Below are 27829 nucleotides of genomic sequence, written 5' to 3'. Positions count from 1 at the left end.
GGCACTTGGGTGACAGAGGGTGGTCACCACACCGACGGGTGCGTTATGTGCATTATGGACTCCGTGCCCACGGTCACCTCCTCAGCCACTTCTCAGAGGCCAGCTCCACTGAAACCCCAAGAGCGACACTTATTGGCAGCAGCTGAGGATCCTGCCTCCACGGTTCACGTTTAAGGAGCGCACACTGTATAACTAAGAAACACAAGCACACACACGCACATCTACAGACGCACACTTCTCAGGTGGCTGGCTGCCCAAGCGTGGCAGACAAAGCTTTCTGCCTTACTTCAAATGCAGCAGGTGCAATGAGAGGAGAATCTCGTTATATAAACTGTGAAAAATGAAGGCTACGAGATAAATGCTGCCACCACCAAACGGGAAGAGGAAGACAGAGGCCAGATTACAAATCTGGAACTGCAGCATCCTTAAATCACAGAGTTGCTGGTCTGAACGTGCCTGGAATGTGGCCGCTGCCTCGGCGGTAGTCCCTTGTCGACTTGGGATCACAGCACTGGATTACACAAGATCCCCAGCTCTGCATGATGTCCATACTGTATGCTGTGTTCTCACGTAATTGCTCGACAGCAGCACTCTGAAGTAAACTCTGGTGTCACCACTGCCCTTATACAGACAGCTACGTACTCTACAGGTGTAACTGGATTCAGTAAATAGCCCTGAGGTGTATTAAGTGTTGCGCTTCATTTCCAGTAGCCACTTTCTATTTTTAAAAGGGATTAAAAAATACTCAACTGTCTGGTACCTCACATACTCAAAACACATCGTACCTCACATGGCTTTAGTCCGCCTGTTAGAAAGCACCTACGCTGAGCCCAGCTCAGTAAGAACGACTCCAGGTCTCGTGTGCCATTCTTACAGGCAGCTACGCTTGGGAACAACTCTACAAGGATGATGTCCGACGGGATTCTTCCCAGGCCGTGCTGGTAAGTTCAGTGTGCGGCTATACAGCTGCAGTTATGGGGTTCTTCTGCCTGGGATCCTGTTGCCTGTACTGGTACTGGTCTGGACTGGTTCCACGGTGCCGGACAATTTCGCTATAAGCTGGTGCTCGGTGGGATGGAGGAGGGGAAGGCGGCACGTCCTGTCGGAGAGGTCCCTTATGCTGGTTTGTGATGGGCTGGGCTGGGTAGTACTGGGGGTACCTCAGTTCTGCCACTCTGGTGTCTGGTGCGCGGGTGTAGTTCCCCTTTGATGGGTGGACAACAGGCTGCCCTCCTTGGTAGAACGGAAGATCTCTCTCTTTGTATATTACTCGTGGCCCTGTTAAATATTCCAGTGGCTCTGCAGGTCCACGCCTGAGGAGGAAAAACATAATAAAGCACATAAAAAGGCAGTCTACTAGCCCAGCGACACATTATTGTACTCACAATCTATGTTTACTTTGGGAAAGGAAATGCCACCTCAAGCATGACAGGTCCAGATGAATCAAAAGAGCTTCTGAAGGATAACAAGCCTCCCACCTGCACGCTACAAAAGTCTGTGACACCCAGGAGGCTGGAGGAAGGGTCCAGCGCACATCACAGCCCTTTTACAATGGGGGAGCACTGGAGCCCTTCGGTTCCCAAAGTCAGCCAGCCTCCTGTGATCCATTTGCCATAATGGAAACAAAGGTCCTTTAAACAATGCATGTTTGACTGAGTCTTATCTAGCCTGAGGATAAACAGATGAGTTGGGTCTGCAAGTCTGCAAATCCCATAAGCTTTACATGCACAAATATTCGTGCTTTCCAAGCCATTTACTACTATTTTTTTTCCTCCTAACATGTCAGACTGTAAAACTTTCCAAACACCATATCTGCAGAAACCGGAGCTCCTGGAAGAAACACCAGGGATGTCAGGCTACAATACCTGTGTTTACGGGCAAGCTGCCAATGGGATTAAAAAAACCCAACAACTCCTGTGATCTAGAAGGCCTGATATTACAACGGCCCTGTAACTTGTCTGCATCAGTATGGATTTGATAAGCTCTAGTTCACGTGAAACGCAACAGGTGAACAAGTCATCCCTGAGGATGTGCCATGGAGCCCTCTCTGTAGCTTTCTGCATCTTAATTCCATGATTTGCACTAATGAAGCATTGATATTTTTCCCTAGTACAGGTTAACTAGGAATACTTTTGAAATGGCAAAAATAATTGTTCTTACAGACATGTCACCAGAGCATCCCCAAAAGTTCAACTCAATTAGGAGTCTTTGCCAGTCTGATTGCAAATGTCTTTGCACTTTGGGCAAAAGCTCCCATTGACTGCAGAGCAAGCTTCTCCGTGAGCCAGAGCTGAAGGACGACAGCAGGGTTTTGACCCAGAACAGGGGCTGAAAGTATAAATCAATTACACTTGCTCTGTGGCTTTGGGACTGAACTCATCAACTGTTTAAATATTCTTTGCATAGATTTATTAAAAAAGTCATCATTTTGGTACAGCAGATCAGGTGTTCGCAATCCGTCAATACCTCTCTTTTGTTCACGCAGAGGTTTCACAAGCGTGCTCCCCCTTTCTTAATCTGGGCTCCCACACTCCACTGGAACTTGTTTTGCACGAAGTAAAACAAAACATGTGGTTTTCTGCTGCACTCGCTTAAGCCCATGGGGTAAATCATGGACATAGGCAATGAACAAACATTATCTGCCTTGAAATGAACCTACAATTCTCCCCCTGGAATAACTTAGTGCAAATGTTTCCTGTTTAAAATGGAAAGAGCAAAAGGAAGAATTCCAGGCCTTGGACTTTTAGGACCCTATGCTCCCCAGAGACTTTTTGCTTTAAAAACAGAACATTATAAAAGACAGGCACTCACGGCCTTCCCCACCTGGTGAGACAGTCCAGACAAAGTGCTGAAGGGCCTGAAGCCACCCTCTGAGCCACTAAAAGGACTCTTAACCGCATGTACCGAGACAACTGCTGTCTCTGCTCACACACCTACACCTTGCGACAAAGCCTCATTTCCACAGCAGCTCAAAGAGCTGCTCCGTGTATTTCTGTTTGAAGACCTGTTCGCTAGTCAGCCCCATCACACTCAGCTTTTAATTCCTCTGTGTGCAAAAACGCGCTCCCCATCACAAAACGCTTCTGCGATGGTAGGAACTGCTTTGTGTCAAGCAGCAAACCAACAGGAACAAATGTCAAACCTACACCCACCGCCTTTTAATGTAAGGATAATGCTCAAAATCCTGTATATTATATTTTTATAAGACATCCTCATCAGCAGCTATAATCAACAATCTTCTTGTGGATCACATTAAAAAGCAACTGAGCTTGGAACCTAATCCAGAATTCACTGAAGAGCCAGGTAGCTTTTGGACAGAGCTCTAACTGCAAAATCGAATTACTCTAAAATAACAAATTCAGGATTAATTGATACCAAAATGACTCTTGAGAATGGGACTGAGCCAGCAGCATCATTTAGCGAGCCTTCAGCACACAGCTCATCCCTCAACTCACATCAGAGGTCTGGCTGCTGCAGGAAAAGAAGGGGAAACAGCCAAAAGAGCTGTTTCCAGGAAAGCTCAGCCGATCCCGTTGTAGGAGACAGTGTGACACCGCTGCCTCTGCTGTGACTGTGCAGAGCGTTGTGCATTCAGGTAGTTTTCACCTAAAACTGCACAGTGGAGATGAGCCTGGGCAATCAAAGCACGAGCGTGCCAGAGCTGGGGCGTGCACCCAAGCTGCTTGAGCTTGTGCCATCGAGCCTTCAATGCTGCCACCTGCGCCACAGAGCAAAATCCACCTTACAGCTCATACCATCTCCAGTTGTGTAGGCAAACTGCGGAAAGGAACATGCAGGAAGGACAAAAACTTTCTTTAAAAAAAAAATCAAAAAACAAAGAAATATGTAAGCTGTTCGCTCTCTTCCCTTCTCTGAGGGTGAAGCACCCATAGGTGGTATCATTCTGGAGCATCTCCCTGAGTCAGGGCTTAGCAGCTGGGAGGAGAGGTTGTACACGCAGACAAGGCTTGAATTCACTTCACGTGGATCCTTTAGGAAAGCCCCAGCAAGACAGAAGGTATGTGAGGGTTTTTTTAGCAGCCTTGGCAATAACACAAGCAATGATCTAACCAATAATTACCAGAACTCTCGCATGAGTAAAACCTTGTGAAAATCTGGTAACTGCCCCAAAGGCTGCCCCTGGGGCAGCATAACCAGGGGGAAATTTAGTGAAAAACATCCTCGTGGCTGCACCGCGCTCCTCAGCTCACCTCCCCTGGTCATCTCAATGGGCATTATGTGTGCACATACACATGCTACAATGGCATTTTTCTTCCCTTTTATGACCAGCGCTGCATGTTGAAGCCAAGTTACCATCCTGAGGATTCATTCTTCCCCACCTACCAGCCATGCCCGGTGAAGTCTGTTCTTGGAGAGCTGCTCACAGGGCAACCAACCAGCCTGGGGAGTCTCCGTGAGCCTCTGGCATGAACCTCCACCTAGTAACTCTTAAAATACAGGAAAAAACCAGCCCTTCCCTCCTCAAGTGTGTCAAATTAACCACCAGAAAGTCAATTTTTTAAGGTAGAAGAAACATATGCAGATACCAGGCTCTGGCTGTAGAGATGTTGTCACATCAGGAGTAAGTCTGGGACACTGGGGGTGGTTCCCAGCAGGAAGAGCAGGGCTCCTCCAAAGCAAAACCATTTTCACTAGATAGCTCCTCGTGTAAAAGCATGTGCCGTTGTCTATCCTTAAAGAAATTGCCACGACATCTCAAACCAAAAATGTTTTCCTTGGCAGCCCCTTGCAGATGCTCCGCTTATTTCTGCAAGAAGCAAAACAACCGCTGCCTTTTCACTCGGCAGACGTTGCCACCTCTGAGGAGGCTCTAATGAAATTCTCCCCTCTGTCACTGTTTTTGTTGGCTCCCGACGAGTTCAGAGTTCACAGGGCCAAATCACACCTCCCAAGTGACCCACGGTTTGGGGGTCAAAACAATAACCTCAAGTGGAAAATCAATGACCCAGGGGAGTGATCAAAAATTCACAAATTGGGTCAAGCAGGTCCAGCCACTCCAAAGGAGTGGGCTAGGAGCGTGCCCTCTGAGAGGACATGCTGAGCAGGAGCTGCTCGGACCGTCAGCTGTTTTCCAGATTTCTGGCCACTTGTTTGACCTGGTGGTCCAGAGAAATTAATGGCAGGCAGAAGGTAGGGAAGCTGACACAACATCCCTGGATGGAACTGATCTCAGAGCTCAAAAGTGTTTTTTGCTGATAGTTCGGCTCTGCTGGCTCCCACTGGAAGATGCATCACTGGTGTGGGTCTAAAAGCAGAAGCTGCTGCTGAAGGAAGCAGTGGAAGCAGCAGCACCAGGTTCAAGAAAGCAATGAAACTGGTGGGACTGTGTGAAAACGCACTCTCCAAAAATGTCATGGGTAAGGTGCCCCTTAAAATGTTCATTTTATTGTAAGGAAGTGAAATAAGTGAAATCTGACCTTGCCCTGCAGCAAAATTATAGATCACATGCAGAGGTAGCTGCAAACATCCTTCATATGCTGGTTAGCAGCTCTACTGGTTTTTCTTCTAAACGATTAACCTGGTAAGAACTGTGATCCATTTTGAGCTTCAAGAGCACAAAGTAGCCTTGTCCAAATAAAGCAGGTAACTTGTGACTGATGCTCAATTAACAGTAGATATGTTGTTATTTTTTCTATAACAAGTAAAGCTTGAAGTAGTTTGTTTTTCTATCCTTGCTTTATTTACCTTCCAAGCACAAAGGATATAAAATCTAATATATTCTGGCTTTGCTGCAGAATTTTTAAGAGCTTCTGGGTTTATTTAAAGCTGAACCAAAGGATTCAGAATACTTAAAAAAGGCTTCTTTTAACCTAAGTATAATTCGGTCATTGAAGTCAAATGGGTATCTGTCAGTCTCAAATATCTAACTAAAACGTTTTTTTTTGCTTTCTGCAGCTCCCGTTTTTTTTAAGCCCCCATTTCAGTAATTCTTCAGTTTTGGAGAATCTCACAGTGTAGACTGGCCTAAATATCTGATGCTTCAAAAAACAACCAGAAAAAACGCATTTCATTTCAGGTTTACTGTGTTTCACTGTTAACCCCCATTTGCAGGTCACCTTTAACATCAGCCATGAGACACATGCTTGGGTTATCTAAAAGGAAAGGAAAGCAAAATGACAGTCTGGCCGTTCACGCTGTGCCACATCATGTTGGGGGTTTGTATTTCATCACGACAAAGAGTTTTTCTTGCCTCTGTTCTATGGGGAGAATCACAGAGGTCACCCTCCTAGTACCTGGTAAAAAGCAAGGAAGGGAATGCTCTCTTCTTACATCACTGTCTCCTCGCTGCTGAGGGAATATTTTGCAAGGGATATAATCTCACATGAAAAACTGCCTTCTTACTTTGTCAGGGAGTACTTCTTGAAATAAACTTCAAAGACAGTCACAGACTAAGTGGCAAATGGAAAGCCCACATTTGGCTGCAGTCTCTTTCATGTCTAAGCAAGACATACAGAGACTCTGGGTGATGGCATCACGCAGCTCAGGCTGTGATTAAAGAACAGGAGAAAGCAACAAGGTCCTATCTGTGTCCAAATTCTCACTGAAGAGCTCTATTGTATGCATCATGATAGCAGGCTGTTTGTTCCCAGCCAGGAGCATCTACTTTTAAAGAAGAAAGGAGAAGCAGATGTAAGAATTAAATTATGCAAACAAACAATCTTACAGTATCAAGTACATTACACTGTGTCTCTAGAAAGCTCTTCTCAACATCCACTAAAAACAACTGGCTGAAAAGACCAGGTAGTCCCTGTCTCTCCAAACACAGCATTAAAGATACTGCAGTGCTGTTTCTAGTCAGTGGCACTAAGAACTTCTGTTGCTTAATATTCAATGTGCACATAACTTTAAAAAAAATATATAGATATTTTAAAAATCACTGCAGGTTTCAAAAAATCACTGCATGACTCTGAACTTCATTAAAGTCTGTCTCTGTATCTTAATAGGTGAGATACTCCTATAACAAATACTTTGCTGTTTCAGACCAATACTTCCTATACCCAATGATGGGGTTTGCATTTAAAAAGCCACAGGAAATCAAATTTGGTATCTTAGTGCTGGAAGAATCTGTAGCACAAGAAGCGCTCGGTGGCTGCTGTCTGCAAGAGGGGTTTGTAGCTCTCGGAAGAAGGCAGATGTCTAGCAATGTCATACTAACCTCAAACACACCACACACAGATTATTTATGGGCTGAGCTGGTGGAGGTGCTTTCTTCTCTTCTTTTATCAACAATGCAGGGCTAAAAAATCAGATAACGTAAATGAATACAACCCCTGGCTCTCATGTAGCACATGCCAGGCGGAGAGAGCTGTTTTTAGTTTGGGGTCTGTGTTTGGAATTCCTTCAGTGTCAGGTTTCCAGTTACCAGACCCTCATCCCCGGGCCAGGCACGACTGCGGTTGGACTGGATTAGCAGAACACTCTGCAATGTATATTACATAGCTTTGACTTCTATAGGCTTTGCAGACCCATAAAAATAATGATCATTTCATGACCTGCGTTACTGGGAGCAGGGGGAAAGAGCACAAAAATCTCTCTCCTCTTTTTAAAGAATTCATGTTTGTTTTGGATTGGGAGCAGGAGGGAGCCATACACGTTTGTTTGAAATTCAAGCAAGAGGACATTTCAGCTGCAACGCAGGCAGGCCTGGTTCTCTTGCCTTGCATGCAGTTTTGCAAGGTTTAATAGTGGCCTTGACTAGCCTGAATGTAAGAGCTGATATGCATAGTTTTTCTCTCTCCACAGTACTAGGGCTTGGAATATTTAGAAACAAACAGCAAAAGTACCACAGTCCCAGAAGGTAAGTGCATAGACATTTTTATATTACTCTAGTGGACAGTTCTCAGCAACTCAAGACATTTAGGCTTCCCACCTCTAAGACAAGCATAAAGTTTAGTCAGAGCCTGGCCTTCCATGCAGAGAAGTGGTATGCAGAAACAACAGTAAGATAGAAAACAGTAGTCTGACAGGTTTAAAACTTTACTACAAGATTATAGAAGATTTCTTATGACAGCATGAGCGGTCTATTTTGCATGCAAACAAACTGATTGTTCTCAATCCCCAATGGAGCAAACTATGTCACAGTTTGGATAACACCAGAACTTAGAGTGCCATTTAATTAAGCCCCCTCCCATCAGTAACAAAGCCATAAAACATTGTTCTGCTCCTTTGCTCCAGCATTAGTTTATTTTCCACAGCAGATCTCAGACCAGCTTCTGATAATCCCATCCTGCAGGCAAGGCTCCCCTTTCTTTCCTTCCCTTAATCCAACCTACACATCTAGGAACTGCAATAATCAGGATTAAACCCCTCGAACCGACAGCAACAAAACCCTGAATATGCTAGCTGGCGACTCTATAAATGCCCAACAAGGATTCAAAACAACTAGCCCAATAATCCTTCCTACTCAATTCCCCACTGGTTTTGTTCATATGCTCTCAGGCATGGTACATCTCTTCTACCAGGAGGCATAAAATAAAGTAGCACCTATTGAACAAGACATCGCTATTCTGTGATCTCTTCAAGCTTAAAGGGATCTTAAGGAGATTGGTACTTTAAGTAGCGAGTCATTACAACATGTGTCATTTCATATGTTACTCATTATTCAACACAACATAATACCGTGTGAGTCATTAACCTCTTGGCATTGGTAACCCACTCTCAATGCTAAGCAGTCATGCTTGTTGCTCAGGAACCCCCATGCTCTGTCGGGGAGAGAACTGGAGCAGATTTTAAGGTCCCCTTGGTCTTTTGTTTTGCACATCAGCAGGGGCCGAAAGCTCTTCCTATACACTAAAAGAGTTCCTGACCTTTGGTCTCTTGCGTCACATTTCTGAGATTACGCCAGCCAAGTTACATTGGAGGGGAGAAAACTGCTTTTTAAAGGGCGTATGCATCTTAAGCCAGCAAGAGCTCCTTCACTCAAGAGCAGGCAAGCAATGAGAAGGAGAGAGATGCAGAGAGGTGAGACCAATGCCGGCCCCAGCACAGCAGCAGCACGAAAGCCCGAAATAATATCCAGATCTCTTTGCCTTGCCCTAACCTCTGCTGCAGGTCTCTGCTTTTTGGAGGCTATCCGGGTAGAAACTAAAGGTCCTGTGGTGGTTCAGGAGATTTACATTTGATTTAGAAGAAATTCTGTTACCAAAGTCAGAATTCGTCTTCAGAAGGAAACAAGCATAGGGCTCCGGTGCAAGGAGGAGCCCACTCCCCATGCACAGCAGTCCTGCTCTCCATGCCGCTGCTGGAAAGCGTTTTCAAAGACACACAAACCCAAATTCTGTTCTCATTTTTCACGTGGAATGAATTTCAAGCACGGTGGTTATTCAGCTGTGCTGTACAAACGATTTTCAACAAATAACAGAAGTCATTAAAAGAATCTTCCTAAGTAATAACAACCTGGGCCCAGGTCTTTACTGTTCAGCTGCTGGGATCTCAACACGCTGCTTGATCTTTAGTGGGCTAGTAAAAACCTCCAAGAAGTGGTTATTAATGTTATTACCAACCTTTTAGGCTTTTTTTTTTCTGTTTTTTAAGCATTTCTCATTTAAATTATAACATTCTTTGCAGTGTTTTCTCCCATTGCCATGATGAAGCATGGCTGTCAACTCTGCCTCCGATGGCACACTAGTAAAACCATGCTTCAATAAAAAAGGAAAATGATTTTGGAAACTGATTGTAGCTGATTATTTTTCCCTCCATTTCATTTCTTTCTGGGTCCAGACATTCTGTTAAACTCACTGTCGTGTGTTTTTCCCCCTTTGCAACGAAGGCAAAGCTCAAGATCCTGAGGAGAACAACGGCAAGAGGGACCTTAAAAACAAGTGGCTCTTATTTCTTTCTTCAGGCAGTGTTTCAGTCACCATTGTTCCCCTACCGCTCATGTACCAATTTGCTTCTAAACAGCACTAACAGCCTGTAAGTATATCCTCCGCCCTTATATTTTCTTTTGTTATAACCATTCATTTCTATACAGCATTAGATTATAGATTTCCTGGCTTGCCGCACTCCATTAACACTCTGGTAACCACCCCTTTTCCAGCCAGCCATTAAGCACCACCTTTAATAATTGAGATTTAAAGGCTCAGGGCATGATAAACAGCTGAAGTTATAACTTTACAGCTGCCTCTACAGAAGTGTGTAAATCTCCAGATTTGGATAGGCAAATCAGTTAATTAGGTCTGCATTAAGTCACAAACTTTGCGGGTGCTCTGACAGCAGACGTCCTGGAGTCGAGCTTTAAATAACAAGGGTCAAACCCCTAAATCCCACTGGGCTGGGAGAGGCGGAAACGTCGCACCCGGTGCCCGAAGAGCGGTAGCGCTGGCTGCAGCTGCTGCGGCTCGCAGACGGCCGCGAGCGCCCCGCAACGCAGCCCGTTCCAGCTGTGTTTATGCTGGCTCCTTCCTTCTGAGCTTCTACAGTTACACCAACAGCAGCGCAGCTGCAGCAATGGAGCGACCGCCGGCTGGACGCGCTCTACCTGCTGTTTGTGGTGAAGACGACCCTTGCTTTATCACCCTGTGTTTCCCACCCGCCGGCACACACTGGTTGCTCTGACAAAGTGGGGCCCTGCAAGCTGAAGTATTAGAGAGTGCAGAGGAGGCGATGAAGCTGGCGATGAGCAGCTGAGGGAGGTGGGGCTGTTCAGCCTGGAGAACAGGAGGCTGAGGGGAGACCTCATGGCTGTCTACAACTACCTGAAAGGAGGTTGTAGCATGGAGGGGGTTGGTCTCTTCTCCCAAGTAACAAGTGATGGGACAAGAGGAAATGGCCTCAAGTTGCACCAGAGGAGGTTTAGATTATATATTAGGAAAAAATTCTTCAGGGAAAGGGTTGTCACTGAATGTCAGGGATTGGAAGGGACCTCAAAAGCTCATCCAGTACAATCCCCCCATGGAGCAGGAACACCCAGATGAGGTTACACAGGAAGGTGTCCAGGCGGGTTGGAATGTCTGCAGAGAAGGAGACTCCACAACCTCCCTGGGCAGCCTGGGCCAGGCTCTGCCACCCTCACCGAGAACAAGTTTCTTCTCATATTTAAGTGGAACCTCCTGTGTTCCAGTTTGCACCCATTACCCCTTGTCCTACCACTGGTTGTCACTGAGAAGAGCCTGGCTCCATCCTCCTGACACTCACTCTTTATGTATTTGGAAACATTAATAAGGTCACCCATCAGTCTCCTCAAAGCTAAAGAGCCCCAGCTCCCTCAGCCTTTCCTCACACGGGAGATGCTCCACTCCCTTCAGCATCTTTGTTGCCCTGCGCTGGACTCTCTCCAGCAGTTACCTGTCCTGCTGGAACTAAGGGGCCACAACTGGACACAATGTTTCAGGTTTGGTCTCCCCAGGGCAGAGCAGAGGGGCAGGAGAACCTCTCTGACCTACTGACCACCCCCCTTCTAATCCACCCCAGGTACCATTGTCTTTCCTGGCCACAAGGGCCCAGTGCTGGCTCATGGTCACCCTGCTGTCCCCAGGACCCCCAGGTCCCTTTCCCCTACACTGCTCTCTAATAGGTCATTCCCCAACTTATAATGTTGTTGGGCACTGGAACAGGCTGCCCAGGGCAGTGTTGGAGTCACCATCCTTGGCGGGGTTTAAAAGGCATTATGATGAAGTTCTCAGGGACTTGGGTTAGTGCTAGAGTTGGTTAGGTTATGGTTGGACTTGAAGATCCTGAGGGTTTCTTCCAACTGAAATGATTCTGTGACTCACCTCACCCCTACTGGCGGCTACAGAAACACTTCGGGGATGGCCCTGAGTCACTGCTGGCCAGTGTGTGTTCAAACCTGGTGAGAATCAGAGCTGCTGGCCGCTGCTCTCTTCAGGGACATGGGCAGTAAGAGGTTAACCTCCGGTCCTGCTGTCTAAGTTCCTGTGCTCCATCTCAGCATTAGTTATCTCCCTGTTGCTGCATTTAAAAATACTGTATGTAATTAACTTTTATCAGGTTGTTAAGCAGTGTGCTGAAGTGTGAACTTATCATTCAATTGTTTCCTTTATTTACAGAGTCCCTGCCATTCTCTGAGGCAGCTGCCTGGGACAGGCTGCTGACTTGCTCAGATGAGGAGGGTTTAGCACACCAGCTTCTGGTACCAGAAGCAGATTCTGGAGAGGTGAGACACAGCCGTGAATCTGCTCGGTTCCTCAAACACCCCCTCAACATGCCCTGCAGAACAGCTGTGTGTGAGTGACACACACAGAGCACCCATACCAAATACATCACTGTAACGTTGCTTTGAGACCTGAACCACATAGCAGAGAAAACGCACAATACAGCTCCCAACCGCTGTAACCCAGCCTTATGGGCATGGGTACAGTTTTTACTCACATATACGGCACTAACTTTAATGCCTACAGATATACACCGGCTATGTGGTCCATCTACAGACGAAGACGACATAACTGCTGATTTTCATGCACTTCTGTGCTCATTTCTGCCCCTTCCACTTTCCATTTGCTAGACTTAGTTTCTTTAAGAAAAGCAAATCTGGAAGCCAGCACACATCACGTTAGTCTGGAGATGAGAGGACATGACACGAGGGCAAGAGGCCACATCCTCCGCTGTCCTTGCCTCCCTCCACAAGGCCCAGGTTTGATTTCCTGGAGCCCAAGGCTCCCACCACATTTTTTTGCCACTTTCCCCTCCTGGCCTGGCTACTGTTCTCTTCTTTGCTTTCTTCCCCAGCAGCACCAGCCCTGGCAGTGCCCGCAAGGAGTCCAAGATGATGTGAGATGTCATCAGATCTATGTGAATTTCTTCCATACATTTGCGGTCTTGGGCAGCACCATGCATCCAGCATGATCCCTGGGCATCCTTTACTCTTTGAGAACTGGTGCAATCATCAATATCCCAGAACTATGTGCATCACCCCCAACCCTTGTAATACAGGAGATATGTAGCTTCTGAACAAATTTCTTCTTCACCATCTGCACGCTATGCTGCATGCCAGATGACAAGATAAAATTTGCAACAGCGAAGTTATTGGAAAACAGCAACCTTCTAGAAAGAGCAAGCACAGCCTGTGGCAACACAGTCATATCAGTTTAGTCATGTACCTAGAACAGAAGACATGAGGATGCTGAAGCTGGAAGAGAGAGCACATAGCAGAGGGCAGGAAAAAAACTGCTTAAAGACAGACCGAAACACTGCGTCCCTGCGCAATGGGAAAGCAAGGCCACCAGCTGGGAATTAGTGATACCTTACAGAGGTGACAGCACAGCGGTTGGAAGATAGAGGCAAGCCATTATTGAGATGAAGAGAGGCTTTGAACAGCACCACCAGGTACAGGCTTTAATTTTGTTTGAACACATACATCCATCATGTGTCAAAGACTAACACGTGGTAGAGTCTCATGTGCAAGACATGATGCTGTCAGTAATTTCAACTTCCATTATAAGGAACAGAACCACAATCAGAGAGGAGACACTACCCTGCCCAGGAAGGCTATTACGTGCTATCAGTGAGAACAGGAGAAACAACAGCATTTCCCAATCTGAACCTGGTAAGAACCTGGCAAAGATTCCAGACAGCATGTCAGTTTGGCTGGGGAAAAAAAATAAATGAAAACACTCTCTAACCTGAAACAATGTTTTACATAATGAATCAATCAAACAATTATCTTTGCTCTAGTATGTTCAAATCAAGGGAACCATAATTGAAAATAACAACCAATTTATATAGCTCATTTAAAGCCACAATAAGCTAGGCAGCTGATTCACTAATGAACAATAAAGGTCACTAGTACGGTATCGTTCTAAGTATTTTCAGATTGTGTGGTGTGTGATAGACTTGAAGTGGCAAGTTCATTAAAAAAATCATCAAGACACCTTGCAGAGGGAACAAAAGATGAAGAGAGATCTCTGCTCTGCCTGGATACCAGACTGAGACGAGGGAATCACTCGATGCGATGAGGAACTTCATGCCCCAGAGTCATCCGGCCTCAGCCAAAGCCTCTGGATGTCAATGGAAGCATTTCAGTGAGCTTTGGATCAGGCTCTTGTATAGGAGAATGGTATCTGAAAGGGGAGGAGAGGGCAGGGAGAGAATGAGCCATCTGTATCCTGAAATGAAGTCAGGAAGTTAAGGCCTGACAGCCTCGGACAGCAGATAAATAGCTCGAGCATGAGATGTGGGTTGCTGCAATGCCTCACTCCACGTGGAGACATTCCTTTTCAATTGTGTCTTTCAGGTGTTCAGAAAAAAAAGAGTGATCAAAATGCAGTTACCTTATTTTTCACTTGTAGTGCTCATGATCTAGAGAGCAATACACATACGCCACCACTAAGAAATGAGACATTCTACCAGATGAATTAATACACCTCTCCTACATGGATGTTACACCTATCATTACTAATAGCAAGGCAAGTGGGGCAATGTAGCAGAACGTGCCCTAAATTGCAGCATCATGTCTTTGTTACCAGAACCAGATGCTTCAGAGGAAGCTGCAGTTAGTTGGCAATGAGCAGTTTCCATAGGTCTTACAGCATATAAGCAACCTCTCCTCCCCAGAAACTCACCCAAAACACAGCAATTATTGGTCTAATTCTGGATTTGCAGAAAGATGCAGGTTTCAGAAACACAAAACACTTGATGGCATGTCTGTACTTACAGACGCTGACATAGAAAAATAAAAAACCATAATAGTTAACCTTGGCAGACCTACTATTTGAATCCCATGGGAAAAAAGCACAATATAGTAGAGAGCCTGTGGTAAGTTGAGAATAATGACTTTTCCAAACCTCCATGTTAAATCTTTAATGCTGAGTTTGACTTCTCTCTAACAAAAATATGCGTAATTTTACTTCCAGTAAAATGAGATTTTCTTTAACAGAACTTCACAACACCTCATTTCTTTTAATGATCAAAAAGTAAAAGGGAGAAATTTCATATCGTATCAAGCAGCTACAACATAAACTATTACTCAAGAACATTCCAGTTTCTAAGTCAGAAAGTCCCTTCAAAACTTACAAAACTTGCGGTATAAACTAGTGCAACAGAAAATGAAATGTCTAAGGAGGAAAAGACCAGGGTTAAAGGTTCTGTATTGATTTTTTTTTGCACATTGGGATTAAAGTGATTTCAGCTGGGACCCAGCATTCCAGATGTAATTATAATTTCCATTTATATTTTTAGACTGTGTACAAAGAAGCGTAATAATAGACAGCTGAACATTTTCTGTTGTCCATTAAAAATGAAATGTTTCTGATGAAATCTCTGGAAGACCAAGGACCACTGCAGTAATCTCTCAATAACAGAGCTTTCTTCAGTTGTTTGGTGGTGAGAGAGAAGGGAGAGCTGTCAGCCCTTCACACAAAGAAATCAAACCAAAATGACATTAAGGTTTTTATTCCCCTCAATAATACTGAAGAGATTTCAAGTTTTGATCAGTAACAAGTTTCCTCAAAGTCAGATTATTCATTAAAAAAACCTTTCTTGATATTATTTACAGGATATTTAACAAAAAGCACTGATTAAGGCAACATTAAGGAGGCGTTATTTAAACCGCAGAAAAGGTACTGAAATTTCTCTAATTACCACTGACTGTCTGCCATCCTCCCCTCACACTTTACAATGCAATTTTAAGTCTAGATTTCCTGGAGGCCTCCAATAGCCAAGCAAATAACTGCTATTGAAAAGCAAAATACATTCCAGGTAAAGCAGGTGCTTAAGTGCTCTGATGGATCTGGGCCTAAAAATTCAAGTCGTAAACCCCAACTCAGTTTCAACTGACTAATTGCTCTTGTTGTTTCTTTTTAATTCCCTTTCATTTCAAACTGACCTGCTCTGTGCTTTCTGCCGTAACGCATGGTGCAGCGGGCACAGAAGGGGCTGTGTAAAAATGCTCGCGACCAGCACAGGTATATCCAGGCAGCCTAAATTCAGCCTAATTCTCTACTCAGTGAGGAAACCAGATGGCTTCAGAGACCCCTACAAGCCAATTAGAGGACTACCAGAACCTGTCTTACTCATTTTGTCCCATTTGATTTCAGTTCGAGAACATACCTCTATTACTTCTTAAAGAAAGCAAAACAAAGGGAAAAACTGTGACCATACCATGCTCCTAAAATCACATTCTTCTCATACTGAAGACATTTCAGTTCTCAGTAAACAAATACTCCTTTTCCTTAAAGCACAGCATCTCAGACCAAGCCAAAATTCATAACAAAAACGCCAAATGAGGGACCAAAAGCTGATGACACAGTGTGTGTACAACAGTGTGCTAACACCTAGATCCAAGCAAAAAGCCATTCGCATGGATTTTCAACTGTGAAATCCTGCTGAGATTGGATTTGCTTGCCAGATTTTGCCATGATCTATAACAGACTGCTCTCAAAGTACTTCCCTTCACCTGGAAAACAAAGGCTATTTTTCTTCTTTAAATGAAGAAAAGTGCCAGCTACTCAATATCCAAGCACCCCCGTTGGCTTGGGGTTTTACTTGATAACCTGGGCTGGGTTTTGTTCACACATTTACTGCCCTCTCTCTCCAACCTTGGCTGGAACCAGCTGCCAATTTCCAAGCTGCTGTCTCAGACTATCTAATGCACAGCTCCAATCTCCTTGCTGAATTACACCTGGAGTGGAACAAAAATGGCAGATAATGCACTTTCTATTAAAGTTAACACACTCCTCTTGCCTCCTGCCTATGTTATGCAGTGGATGTGTTTGCATGTTGTGCTCTGTTTTTTCAGCTGTTTCAAGTGTATGAGATACCAATTACCAGGTGTGCAGAGAGAGGATGGCGACTTGAGGAACAGCTTCCAGTTTACATGACTCCTCACCTCACCCCTGCTCCAACATTTAAATGAATCCTGTTGGGCAAGAGTCCTGAAGCAGAGAGATCCTCAGGTGCCCTCTTCCCCGCCATTTTACCCCTCATCGAATGGTTAATTGGAGCAGAATAACTCTTTAAAACTAATATTTATTCAAACCGCTGTAGGATGGCATCTGCTCGCTCAGAACCGGTGGAGGCCGCACCGACACCAGACAAAACCCAGCAGAAGGTACGAGTTCTGTCAATATCTCTATAGCCAGATCAAGTTACATTTGGCAGTTTTTGAGTACAGCAAAGGCACTACCATCACTGTAAAGATGTGGTTTTTAGCATATGCATGATGATATTCAATACATTTCTGAGATACAGCTTGGTGAAAGTCTGACCAGTGGCCGATGTACTATTTAACGCCTACAAGGTTTTGCTGGCATGCTTCTGGCACAGCCACAACACCTTTATCTGTGCTAAAGATGCTCAATAGCTTATGCAGATTTTCCCAAATAAGCATCAAAGAGCGAGCAGCATCACTGTGCATCTTGTGCTTTGTTTATGCCACATTTTAAAGAACTGTTCTAGTAGAAAATTTTGTACAGGTGGTAAATGACAAAATTAGTGCTAATTTACATAACTATTAAATGCTAGAACAATGCAATCTTTTCCAAGCCTGGAGATGAGGGTAAAGATTCTTAAGAAAGCAGGAATTAATTTTCTCTAACAGGGTACAACAGGAGCTTTAGCTCCATGCTTGCTCTTAAAGTTACTGGTCCATAACCGCTAGTGATCTGAATGTCTGCAACAACCTTGCGTTACGTTCATTTTTAAGTCCTACTTTTACTTCCCATATATCTGTGGTAAGATAAGATGGGGTGGAGAAGAGCACAGCAGGCAAAGATACATTCCTATTTCCAGAATCTCCAAAATATGGAGAGATTTGGACTGTGAACACTGGTGGGCAGAGCTCCCAGGGAAAAAATATCCTAATCAGAGTTTATCAAATTACTACCAGACAGACGCAGACAGCAGAGAAATGAAGGCATATGCTCTACCAGTGATCACATATCAGTCTGAACCAACTGCTGACTGCAATGGGTAGGAACACATCCATGGATTGTGGTGGTTCTGGATCAGGGTCGTATGAGCTTCTGCATTTCTTGCAGTATGAGGAGTTATTTAACCTGGATCAACATATCCAAAGCATTATTTTCTGAAGTGTCACAGTCGAAGAGGAATGTGAAAGCCTTAGGTGAATATATGGGCAAAGAAAGTTGGACAAAATCATTGAGAATTCAGAATATTCTCCTGATATGTGTTTAAGAGACTTCTGTGCAGAGAAATCAAATATGTCACCAACGTATGAAATGGAAGCTGTGTGGCTGCCAATTGTATGAGCTGTGTTGAAACAGCTGCTCTAGCAACTGTTTTCACTATTAAATTCTTCGGTGACTCTTCTCTTAATCCCAAATTAGATACCTCTTCCCTTTAATCACCAGTTTACAGAGAAGCTCTCACCTCGCCAGGCAGGGTTTCACCGCGGATAACAAACAACCGCAGGTCTGCTCAAAGCGCTGCCCTTGTGTTTCCTCACGGCTCACGTCTCCCCCACCCTATTTATTATTTCTCGGTGGGTGGCACGCTGAGCGCTCACCACTCCGTCCCCTATGTGTTCGCAAAAGAACCCAGAGCTATATTTGAGTTCTTAAGATTTCACAGCCTGTTATTACCTTGCAGCGTGCAATTAAGACCGTCCTCATACAATTCACTTTCCTACTTCATCATCATAATCTCCTATTTCCTAAATATGTACATAAGAATACCTATAACTGACTCACTTTAAGTGGCTTGCTATTAGAAGCCTGAAACTTGTCATGGTGACAGTGCCATTCTTGTTCTTTTTAACTTCTTTCCTGTTTTTTTTCCCTAAGCCTGCTTTGCAAACAGGTTCATGTACAACCCTGCGAGAGCTGCAGGAAGCTTGCTGAAACAATCCCAATCCAATGCCCTCAAAAATCACACATATTTACACCTGATGCCGTTGGCTTCCTACATTTCTCCTTTGTCAGCTGTATTTAAAGCACGTTTGCTGACAACCACCTTTCAGCCACCTCCAGACCTATTTATCAAGGGAAAGCCAAAGCCAAGAAGAGCGGGTGCTGTCTTATTTTACAGTGCACCTTCTCACAGACAGAAAAACTTACTTCCTCACCTTCACAGCCTGGAGTCCACACTTTGTGATCAGTTCTGAATTATAATCCAACATAAGCAGGAGCATTTTTATTCCAATCTGTAGCTATAAAGCAGCTGGCTGAGCTTCCCAGCTGGTTGGTCTGAGCCATTTCGACATCCATCTCAACAACGCAATGGATGTATCTGCATTTTGCAGCACACGTCGTATTCCCCAGGTTTCACTCAGCACATCACTCTGCCGATGCATTCTGTGGGACACACGCTTTTGGTTTTTAATTTGATCTTCTTTCTAATTTGCATTATCTTTTTTCCATAGATCTCGACCTAACCATTTTGTACTGACACTTCTTCCTTTCATTAATATTTTGTTCCCTAACAGTTATTTTGTTCTTTCACTCACTGAAGGCTTAGCTAATACAAGCTTTTTTTTTTCTGAGACAATGTCTCCACAACTTCATTAAATTTCATAATATTAATTCAAGCAATATTTTCCTCCATCTTCTGTATTTTTAAGCTGAATTTGGTGCCCTTAGTTTGAGTGGGAGGTCCTTATGTCTGGTTATACACTAAAAACCATACCAGATCCATGTTTTTTGTAAAAGTGACACTTGAAAGTATTTTTATTTACTCCAGCTAGTATCCCCTTGCAAAAAGGCTTGCTGTTTAGTTTCAAAATATTAATTGACTTTTAAACTATTCCATATTGCATTAACCGGCTTTTTGCTATGAGGAGTTGACTGACTTGTTAGAAAAATTGACAAAGCCCATCCCCGTCTGCCTCCTTCTACACTTCAGAGTGTTCTTCTGGGACATCTGGCTTTTAGTGGTGGTGGGTTTTTTTATAAGCTATGTCCCAGTTGTTGCAGACATTTTCTTTGCTCAGTTTTCTTTAGTTATTCCCATGGAGATTACAGAGGTGGTCTGCCAGCCACGATCCATGATTTCATGTCACGAACCTTGACCTTTCTGACTTGCTAAAGTATACTTTTTCAGTATTAAGATTTAATTTGGTTTGGATATAGACATCCTGTTCAAGGGATATTTCTGTTTTATTAGAAAGCTAGAGGTATGTTTTACAACCAAATCTCCTTCCTTTCGAATTCAATGCAGAGATTTCTGTAGCTGTGATCCTGTTTACAATTTTCCTTCCTCCTTTTGGCCAAGTTTTACAAAAAGGCTCAAACCCATTTTTTGAAATGCCTGCAGTCCACTGACCCTCTCATACCTGCTCTGCTTTTAATACCTGAGATTCTAGATTCTCACTGTAGACGGTACACACAGGTTATTTATGAACTCAAATGTATTTTGGCACCATACACAAAAAAAGCCTTCAGACTTCACGTACGACACTGAGGTGATATTAGTACCAAACGGCAAACGGCAGCAGAGTAACTGAAACCGAGACAAAACAGAACAAGTTACAACAGAGCACTTCCAATATTCCCCTGCACGTACGTATGACAAATCTGGTGTCCCGCTATGGACTGGGACTCCGTCCTGCCTGAAATACAATGACTTCCCTGACATCTCAAACACACTGGGCAGTTTCCACAGCCATCAGTTTTATTATCTTGCAGACTTAAGTAAAGTTAGTTAAGCAAATCTTAAGTTGTTTGATATCAGATTTAAGCTAATATTTTAATAAGCTGGTGCTCTAGCACGTAAGAATGATCATTGTTCTTTGCTTTTATTTCATCTTGGCCTGTTTATTGCAATGTATCTTGGAGCAGGACTAGTATTTCCATTAAAACTGATTCTAAATTCGTCTCCCAGGACTCTAAACCCAACTAAAACCTTACACATATTTAATTTACAATGAGATCACCACATTGGAAGATATGGACAGATAAGGTCTTGCTTTGTTTTCAAAGAAAGTACAGCTGTCAAGATAAAAATCATATTTAAAAAATATCCCTGAGTTACTGGTATTACTTTAGATGATTAAACAGAAGAGAAGGTTAATAATCAAGCATACCATAGAATATACTGCTTGAATACTACTTATATTCCATGTGACTAGGATGATGAAGTTAGGTGGGCTATTCATTTTCTGTGCCCTACTTAGTTCAAATCCTATTTGTGACTCCAAACTATCAAGTCTTCTTAGTTTTGCAATTATGTCAGAGGAACATTACAGAAAAATGATTTACATTGAGAATTAAATAGACCGCTCACGATTGGTCCTCAAATCTTTCTCTTGACCCCCTTCTCCTAATTGTAATCAATATTCTAGTCAATTGACTGGAGTTGGACCAAGAGTTGGACTTGATGATCTCTGAGGTCTTTTCCAACCCAGTTGATTCTGTGATTCTACAGAAGGTTTTCCCATCACCTTCTGCCTGCCATAAAGCAGAGAATCATAGAATGTCCTGAGTCAGAAGGGATCCACAAGGATCGAGTCGATGATTTTGGGCTAAAAAACAAAGGAAAAGAAAAATTCAGTAGAGCCATGTAATGAAGTGAACTCTGCTGGGTCAGTGCTGTGTGACATATTGTCAGATATCAATGAGGAATGTAAGCAAGTATACAAAATGAGAAGGGGGACAGATTTTTTCGCAGCGTGGGATGGAATAAGTTCAAGTGATTTAAAGTAAAAAAATTCATTGTGATTTAAACCAACAAGCAGGGAATTTTCATTTAAATAACTGCTTTTAAACCTTGCTTTTTCATCTGTGCTCTTTGGTTAGTCAATTCCCATAGGTCAGGAATGCTCTGGTAAGTTGATTTGCAGCTAATTATCATCTGTACTAAAATAGTCATTTATGTTAACCAGGAGATTACACTATATACATAAGTAATATCAGTATATTCATTTCAGATCCTGCTAGACAATGGTGAATGATGGCTCTTATTTAATAGACAATTAACTTTTTTGTGATTTGTGTCAAGTTACTTTCTGATGACATACCTGGGATTCAATTAAATTGCAGAAATCCTGTGTTTCGAAATAAACTTGGTTAGTAAAATAAAGGCAAGGACAAATACAAGAAAAAGCTCATGCAAGTTGCTAAGTAATCCCTTCCGTTTGAGGAACCTTATCTCTTTGTGCCATAGGTGTTAGAGACTTCGCTGATTCAATGCTGTTTTCATGCTCTGTAGTGTAAGATTTAAGTGCTCAATCTATTTAATTTATTGAAAGGAAGGCTAAATATAACATAAAATGATCACTACACAGAAATACTGAAGGGAAGGCATTTCGCAGGCTTGGCTCTTAAAATCTATCAGAAAAAATATTTACCATAGTATCTAGAAACTGAAATTGGGAAATTTCAGACTTAGGCAAAAAAAGGTATTATCTCTTTCAATTGTAAAATAATTCATCTCTGAAGAATGTAACAAATTCTCCACTACGTGACATTTTAATTCTAGGTTAGATGCTTTTCTAAATGCAGTTGTAAAATTAATGTGGCAGATCAAAATTGAAATTAAGTTTGACACAGAAATGTAAAAAGTCTTGGAGGGCCCAAGCAAGGAAACCAAAATTGTCCTTTTTGGCTCCATACCTAAAAATGGAAGGATGTGCTGCTTTCAGCTACTGTCTGAAGGAGCACAGGTAGCACGGTCAATCTGCAGAGAAGCTTCCAGTATGGCAAGAATGTGTCCTCAAAGGCTGTTTCCTTAATACATTTGCAGGTTTCCCAGCTTGAAGACACGTTACATTTAGGACAGAAATAAACAATCACGGGTTTGCTCAGCGCTCTCCTCCCAGCCCCAGCAATGTGGCTGAACTCATCACACAGCCTGAACTCATTTTTCCAGTTATTTTCTAATGCTCTTACTGCCTTTCCAGCCCCAACCCCTTTTCTCAACAAAAGTGCGTGTTTTTCAATAATAGGAGGGGTCCGGAGCAAGTCTGGAGTCTTGGCTTTCCTTTGGAATCAATATTTCTTACCAGCAAGATGGCTGAGCTTTCTGATCTACACTCAATCATGTCACCAGTGTCCCGTCTCGGTGTCTGACAGTCTGCTTCTGGTCCCAGCCAGCTTTTCCACCAACACACAGAAGAACATGTCCTCAAACATGAGATTTCTCCAAACAAGGCTGCCATTGGCAAGGCTGTGATTTACATTAAGACAGATGTCCATAAAAGCAAGCTCAAAAATAAACCTATGAACAAACAGAGCAGCATCAGCTTCGTATCTGTTCCATAGCTCCACCAGGAAAATATTCTGGATCACGCCAAGAAAATAGGCATTAAAAAATAAATTGAAAAATACAATTGTTTTTCGGGCTCCCACACCCTTGCCCTACTCCTCTTCCTAAAAGAAGAGGTAAGAGGTATAAGAATCAAGCCATTCTCCTCCTAAGCAGGAGGATTTAACACTGCTTAATACTAGTACTCAGCACTACTTAGCCGTAGCCCTAGGGCAACACGTAAGAATTGAGTGCAAAGAACTGTATCTCTCTTGCAAAGCTTTCCATTCTGTCTTTCTCACTTTGCCGCTTTTCTGCAGACAGAGCAGCACAAAGCAGGGCGAGATGAAGACCTGCCACTCTCCTGCCACAGCCACTTATCATCTCATTCAGATGGTTTTGCCTCTAGAGGTTTCCAACCCACGGCTACAGTGGTGTTATTTTACCTAGGAACTGAACTATAATACTGCTCATCTGGCCACTCATTAAGCCAGTCACATATAAAGCCTTCCTCCAAAGGATGCTGCCTCCTGTTTTCAGCTTTTAATTAAAAATATAACCTCACACAGGAACAGATCCTACACTCAAAGCAAAAAGGGCGTCACTGAGCTCAGTGAGAACAGGACACTGGATTTGCTGCTGTGTCTACTAAAAAGGCTTGATACAGTGGAATTCCTCAAACACGGTCAATACAGACATATCACCTGAATATAGCCCATAATATACAGGCTTAAATTAGCAGCATCGGAGAAAGACAGAAAAACACAAAACAAAAGGGCAAAGCAGCAATGATGTTTCAAAGCTTGGACTTTTACAACCCAGCAGCTTTGGATGCTGCTGGCCATTTGACTTCCCCTTCACGCAGGATGGTGCCTTTGCAATGGAATGGGGCAGTGTCGAGGGGGCACCATTCACAAAGCTATTTGGCAGGGGACCATTCCTCCTCCTCACCCAGTGGGAAGGAAGACCAAGGCGCTTGTCCATGCCCACGCACGCTGGCGTGACGCCTGCTGGCTTCAGGTGAGCAGCAGTTCCACCGTGTCGGTCCCAGCTCCTCCTGACATGGCCCTGATTCCTCTGCCTCCTCATCCAGCAGAACTGGCTGCAGCCCCAGCATTTTCCTCTCTTTCCACACCAGAGCCGCAGGCAAAGGTCATATCCTCTTGGACTCAACACACTATTGCAAGAAGAATTTGTTTCCCAGCGTCTACAACCCTCCCCTGAAGCCTCTAGGAATCTCCTATTAAACTGGACCTAAAGAGCCAAGCATGCAGTTAAACACCGCATCCACACCAAATGCAGCTCTGTAGTTTGACCAAGGTGAGGACAGAGACGAGGGCAGGACACCATGAACTAATACTAGAATGCTGGGGAGAAGAAAGCTGCTCTTTGAGGAAACACTACCTCTGTATTTATATATATATACATATAAAATTTATTTTATTTAAATAATGCTGCCCACTACAGTAGTATTCATGGATCCTCCACTGAGAACAGGTTGGCAAATGGGTGGTTTTTACCTGGATTCCTCTACGCTCCTGGGCAGTCAGCCATGAGGAGAAAAGAAATCACTCATTTCCATTAGCGGCTGGCAACGAGACTGCATCCCCTTCTTCTGGATTTAGACTTCACTGTTGCAATGTAGTCATTTGTGACTGCCAGGGCTTAATTACTGCAGTAACATGAAACTGCAAAACTCACAAAACCGAGGCACGGAACGCAGCAGCCGCTTGCCGGACTGCAGGCACTGCCCAGCATCATCTTCTCAGGCACCAAGAGATGTGACACTCTTCACACCCATCTCCAAAAGCTTATTGAACGTTTGGATGGCTTCCTAACCGGCGAGTCCCAGCCAGCTACGCACTCAAACCTGTTATAGGAGCTGGAGAGTCTTTTTTCAGCAAGTTAAATGGTGGCTTTGGGAAGAACGCTGTGAAATTCATGATTTGGTTCAGACAGATCTACTTCAAAAAAAACCCCCAAAACTAAAACCAACAAAAAAACCCCTACAAAAATGCAAGGTGCAGAGGTGAGCAGTACACAGGATGCAGTAGGTTTGAAAAGGAACGGGATAGAAGGGGTGCAGAGAACACTGCTGCACAAAGCAAGGGCACGGCTGCACCTGCACTCGTGTGCTCACTTCTGCTCAACCGCGCTTGAAAGGAACGCCGGGGAAATAGAAGGAATTCTGAGTGATGGAAGGTACTTTACTGGGAAATTTCTGTTTTATAAAGACCACAAAAATAAGTTTGAGTAGCTGGAAGGGAAAACTAGCAAAAGGAGATACGATAGAGGAATAAGAAAATTGCTGCGGAGAGTTACACTGGACAACGATTACTAATTTATTCTTGTAATACACAAAGGAGTACTCAAGAAGAGCGTGCATAATCAAACTACACCTAACTAACCTGCAAAAATCACTGCTAAAAACACGACAGGAGACATGAGTGTTGGAGGATTACAAAAAGGATGGCTATTTACCCAGGAAAGTAAGAATATCCACGGTCCATCAGGAAACACACTGCTGGAACGCGAGCTTCTGTTAGAGAAGCCAGTTCCTGCACAGGATGAACTTCCAGAACGGTGGCTGACTCAAATAACATTTAAAGGCAGTAACTAAACTACAGACAGGTCCTTTTGTTTTGAAACCATGTACACTAGAAATGCCTGCAACATTCCAACAGTGTCTTGTGAGACAGCCTTTATATAGTCATTTCCAAAAGCTAGATATTCGTTGTATTTTCGTCTGGAATTGGACACAGTATTATATATGTATCCATCGGTCTCACTGGTGACACCTTTGAATGTAAATAGTTCAGTGGAAAAAGAAGGAAAAAACCTATTTGATTTCCTAAATGCTAGCACTGCTTCACAATAAAGAATCTCTTCTTGCTTGTAAATAGCTATTTTTGCTTTGATTTACAAATTATCTTGCTTGTAGGTGCAAGAAGTGGACTGGGCAACCCCTCTAAGGTCTTTCCCACCCATGTAGTTCGAAAGTGGAAATATTTTTCTATTTTTGCTTTCTTCCCACTGCTTCCCACTATCTCTCCAAGCATCCTCTCACTCCCATTTCTGGCTTGCTAAATCTTACAGTCTGTTATTAGAACTCCCATAGAAACAGGACTGAAATCTCTGAAATGCTTCCTTTTTGTTACGCCCCACTGATTTCAGACTGGAATTACTCTTCATTGAGTTGATAAGGATTAAAAATTAAAACAGAGCCCTCGGAGAATTCACTCTCATTTCCACAGCACTCAGTGGGAGTGCAGAGATGCTTTACTGGAACGGGACTGCCAGTCAGATGCTCTTTGCAGCAACACTGGGACTTCAGTAGCTGCAGCTGCTGTCATGGAAGCTTTCCATGGAGTGCTCTGTCAATGCCAGCTAGGATTATATTACTATAAACTCAGTCATTTATGCCCTGCTACAACTTGTTATAGCTCTTGCAGAGCCAGTTTCCTTAATGTCAGGTTCTCTACCTGTGGATCATGACTCTTGATGATGTGTTCAATGAGGGCGCTTTTGTTTTTTTTTTTTTTTTTAATTCGGAAGTCCAAATTAATAGTACAGCTATAAAGATGGCACTAAATCAGCAGCAAAAGGTGACAAGACGTGTGTGCAGGGGGCTGGTCGCCGTACCTGGGTAAGGATGCGTACTGCCTCTCCATCCCCTCCAACTGGAGACTGTACGAGCTCCCGTCTGGAACTTTTCCAGGCACCTGTGGAGAGAAGAGTAATTAGAGATGAAGATCAATTATGCAGCCCAGCCACTAACAATGCTTCTCCAAAGGACAAGCGGAGAGCAGATGATGCTGCAACATGCCAACATCGACAAAAGAAAGGCAGGGGCTCAAAGAAGCTCCAAATCCCATACAGAATCATATCACTGCTAAAAAGAAAGGCTTCTGTTTCAAAGAACTGTTCAGAACAGGTACAATCTTCAGAGTCTTTTCCTTGTCTGTGTGCCAGCCAGGATTCTCTCCCTCCCCAGCTCGCCCTCCTCCTGCAATTCAGTAACATGAAGACATGATCTAATTAAGCAAGCACACCCCTTCTCATTCCCGTGGCATAACTACCTGAATCCAAGCTTGCATCTTAGTACCAAGTTTGCTGCTTTTTCTCCACTTGTGTATTTTGCTCAAGTATAAGACGTGATATAAACAGGCTTTGCTTTCATTCTTAACGCAAATTCAGAAACTTTCTCTAACGCCACCGCAAAGCTAAGTATCCAGCTGGGAGTTAAGTGCATTTATCATGCTCGGGTGCCGCTTCTGAAGCAAAGTGTTAGTGCACTCCGTTGAAATGCCAGCATTACTTGGTTTGTTTTCAAGATGGTAACCGGCGCTGGCCAGAGAGCACAATTCTATCAGGAAGGCTCCAACCGGGGTACAAAACGGTGAACTTCAATGCTTTTAGCACACAGGAGCTCTCCCAATTTCACTCACTCAATGCCTGCTGATGGCCCAAAGTGTTAAGAGCCTTGTTAAAATGGAGCTATTAGTCTTTTCCTCCATAAATGCAGGAGGCTCTGACTGCCTTCAGTGTTTCCTACATTAGTATGTATTCCTATTCCGGTGCTGCTAGAATCAGCAGTTTTATAAAGCAATATACTAAGAGGCCATTTAAAATCCCTTTCCCCTTTCACAGATTAATAGCAGAAAGGAAGATTTAATGCCTTTTCAAACATTTTTAACAATTCATTAAAAAGAAA

The 27829-nt window shown here is 43.6% G+C and overlaps 1 protein-coding gene across 1 annotated transcript in view; it reads right to left on the bottom strand.

Moving 5' to 3' along the window:
- Positions 1–958: 958 nt before the first annotated feature.
- PARD3B (par-3 family cell polarity regulator beta) overlaps positions 959–27829 on the bottom strand; it is a gene marked incomplete at both ends in the record, with an annotated part of 357354 nt that continues 330483 nt past the window's right edge. The window contains 2 exons of the mRNA XM_080346605.1: positions 959–1313; positions 26758–26837. Coding sequence (XP_080202731.1) covers positions 959–1313; positions 26758–26837 — 435 coding nt within the window. The remainder of the gene's footprint in view (positions 1314–26757; positions 26838–27829) is intronic.

Source organism: Nesoenas mayeri (genome assembly GCF_963082525.1).
Source record: "Nesoenas mayeri genome assembly, chromosome: 6".
In the NCBI taxonomy this organism is placed as follows: Eukaryota; Metazoa; Chordata; class Aves; order Columbiformes; family Columbidae; genus Nesoenas; species Nesoenas mayeri.
The sequence above is the reverse complement of the archived record's forward strand: the minus strand, read 5'-3'. Positions and strand labels throughout refer to the sequence as shown.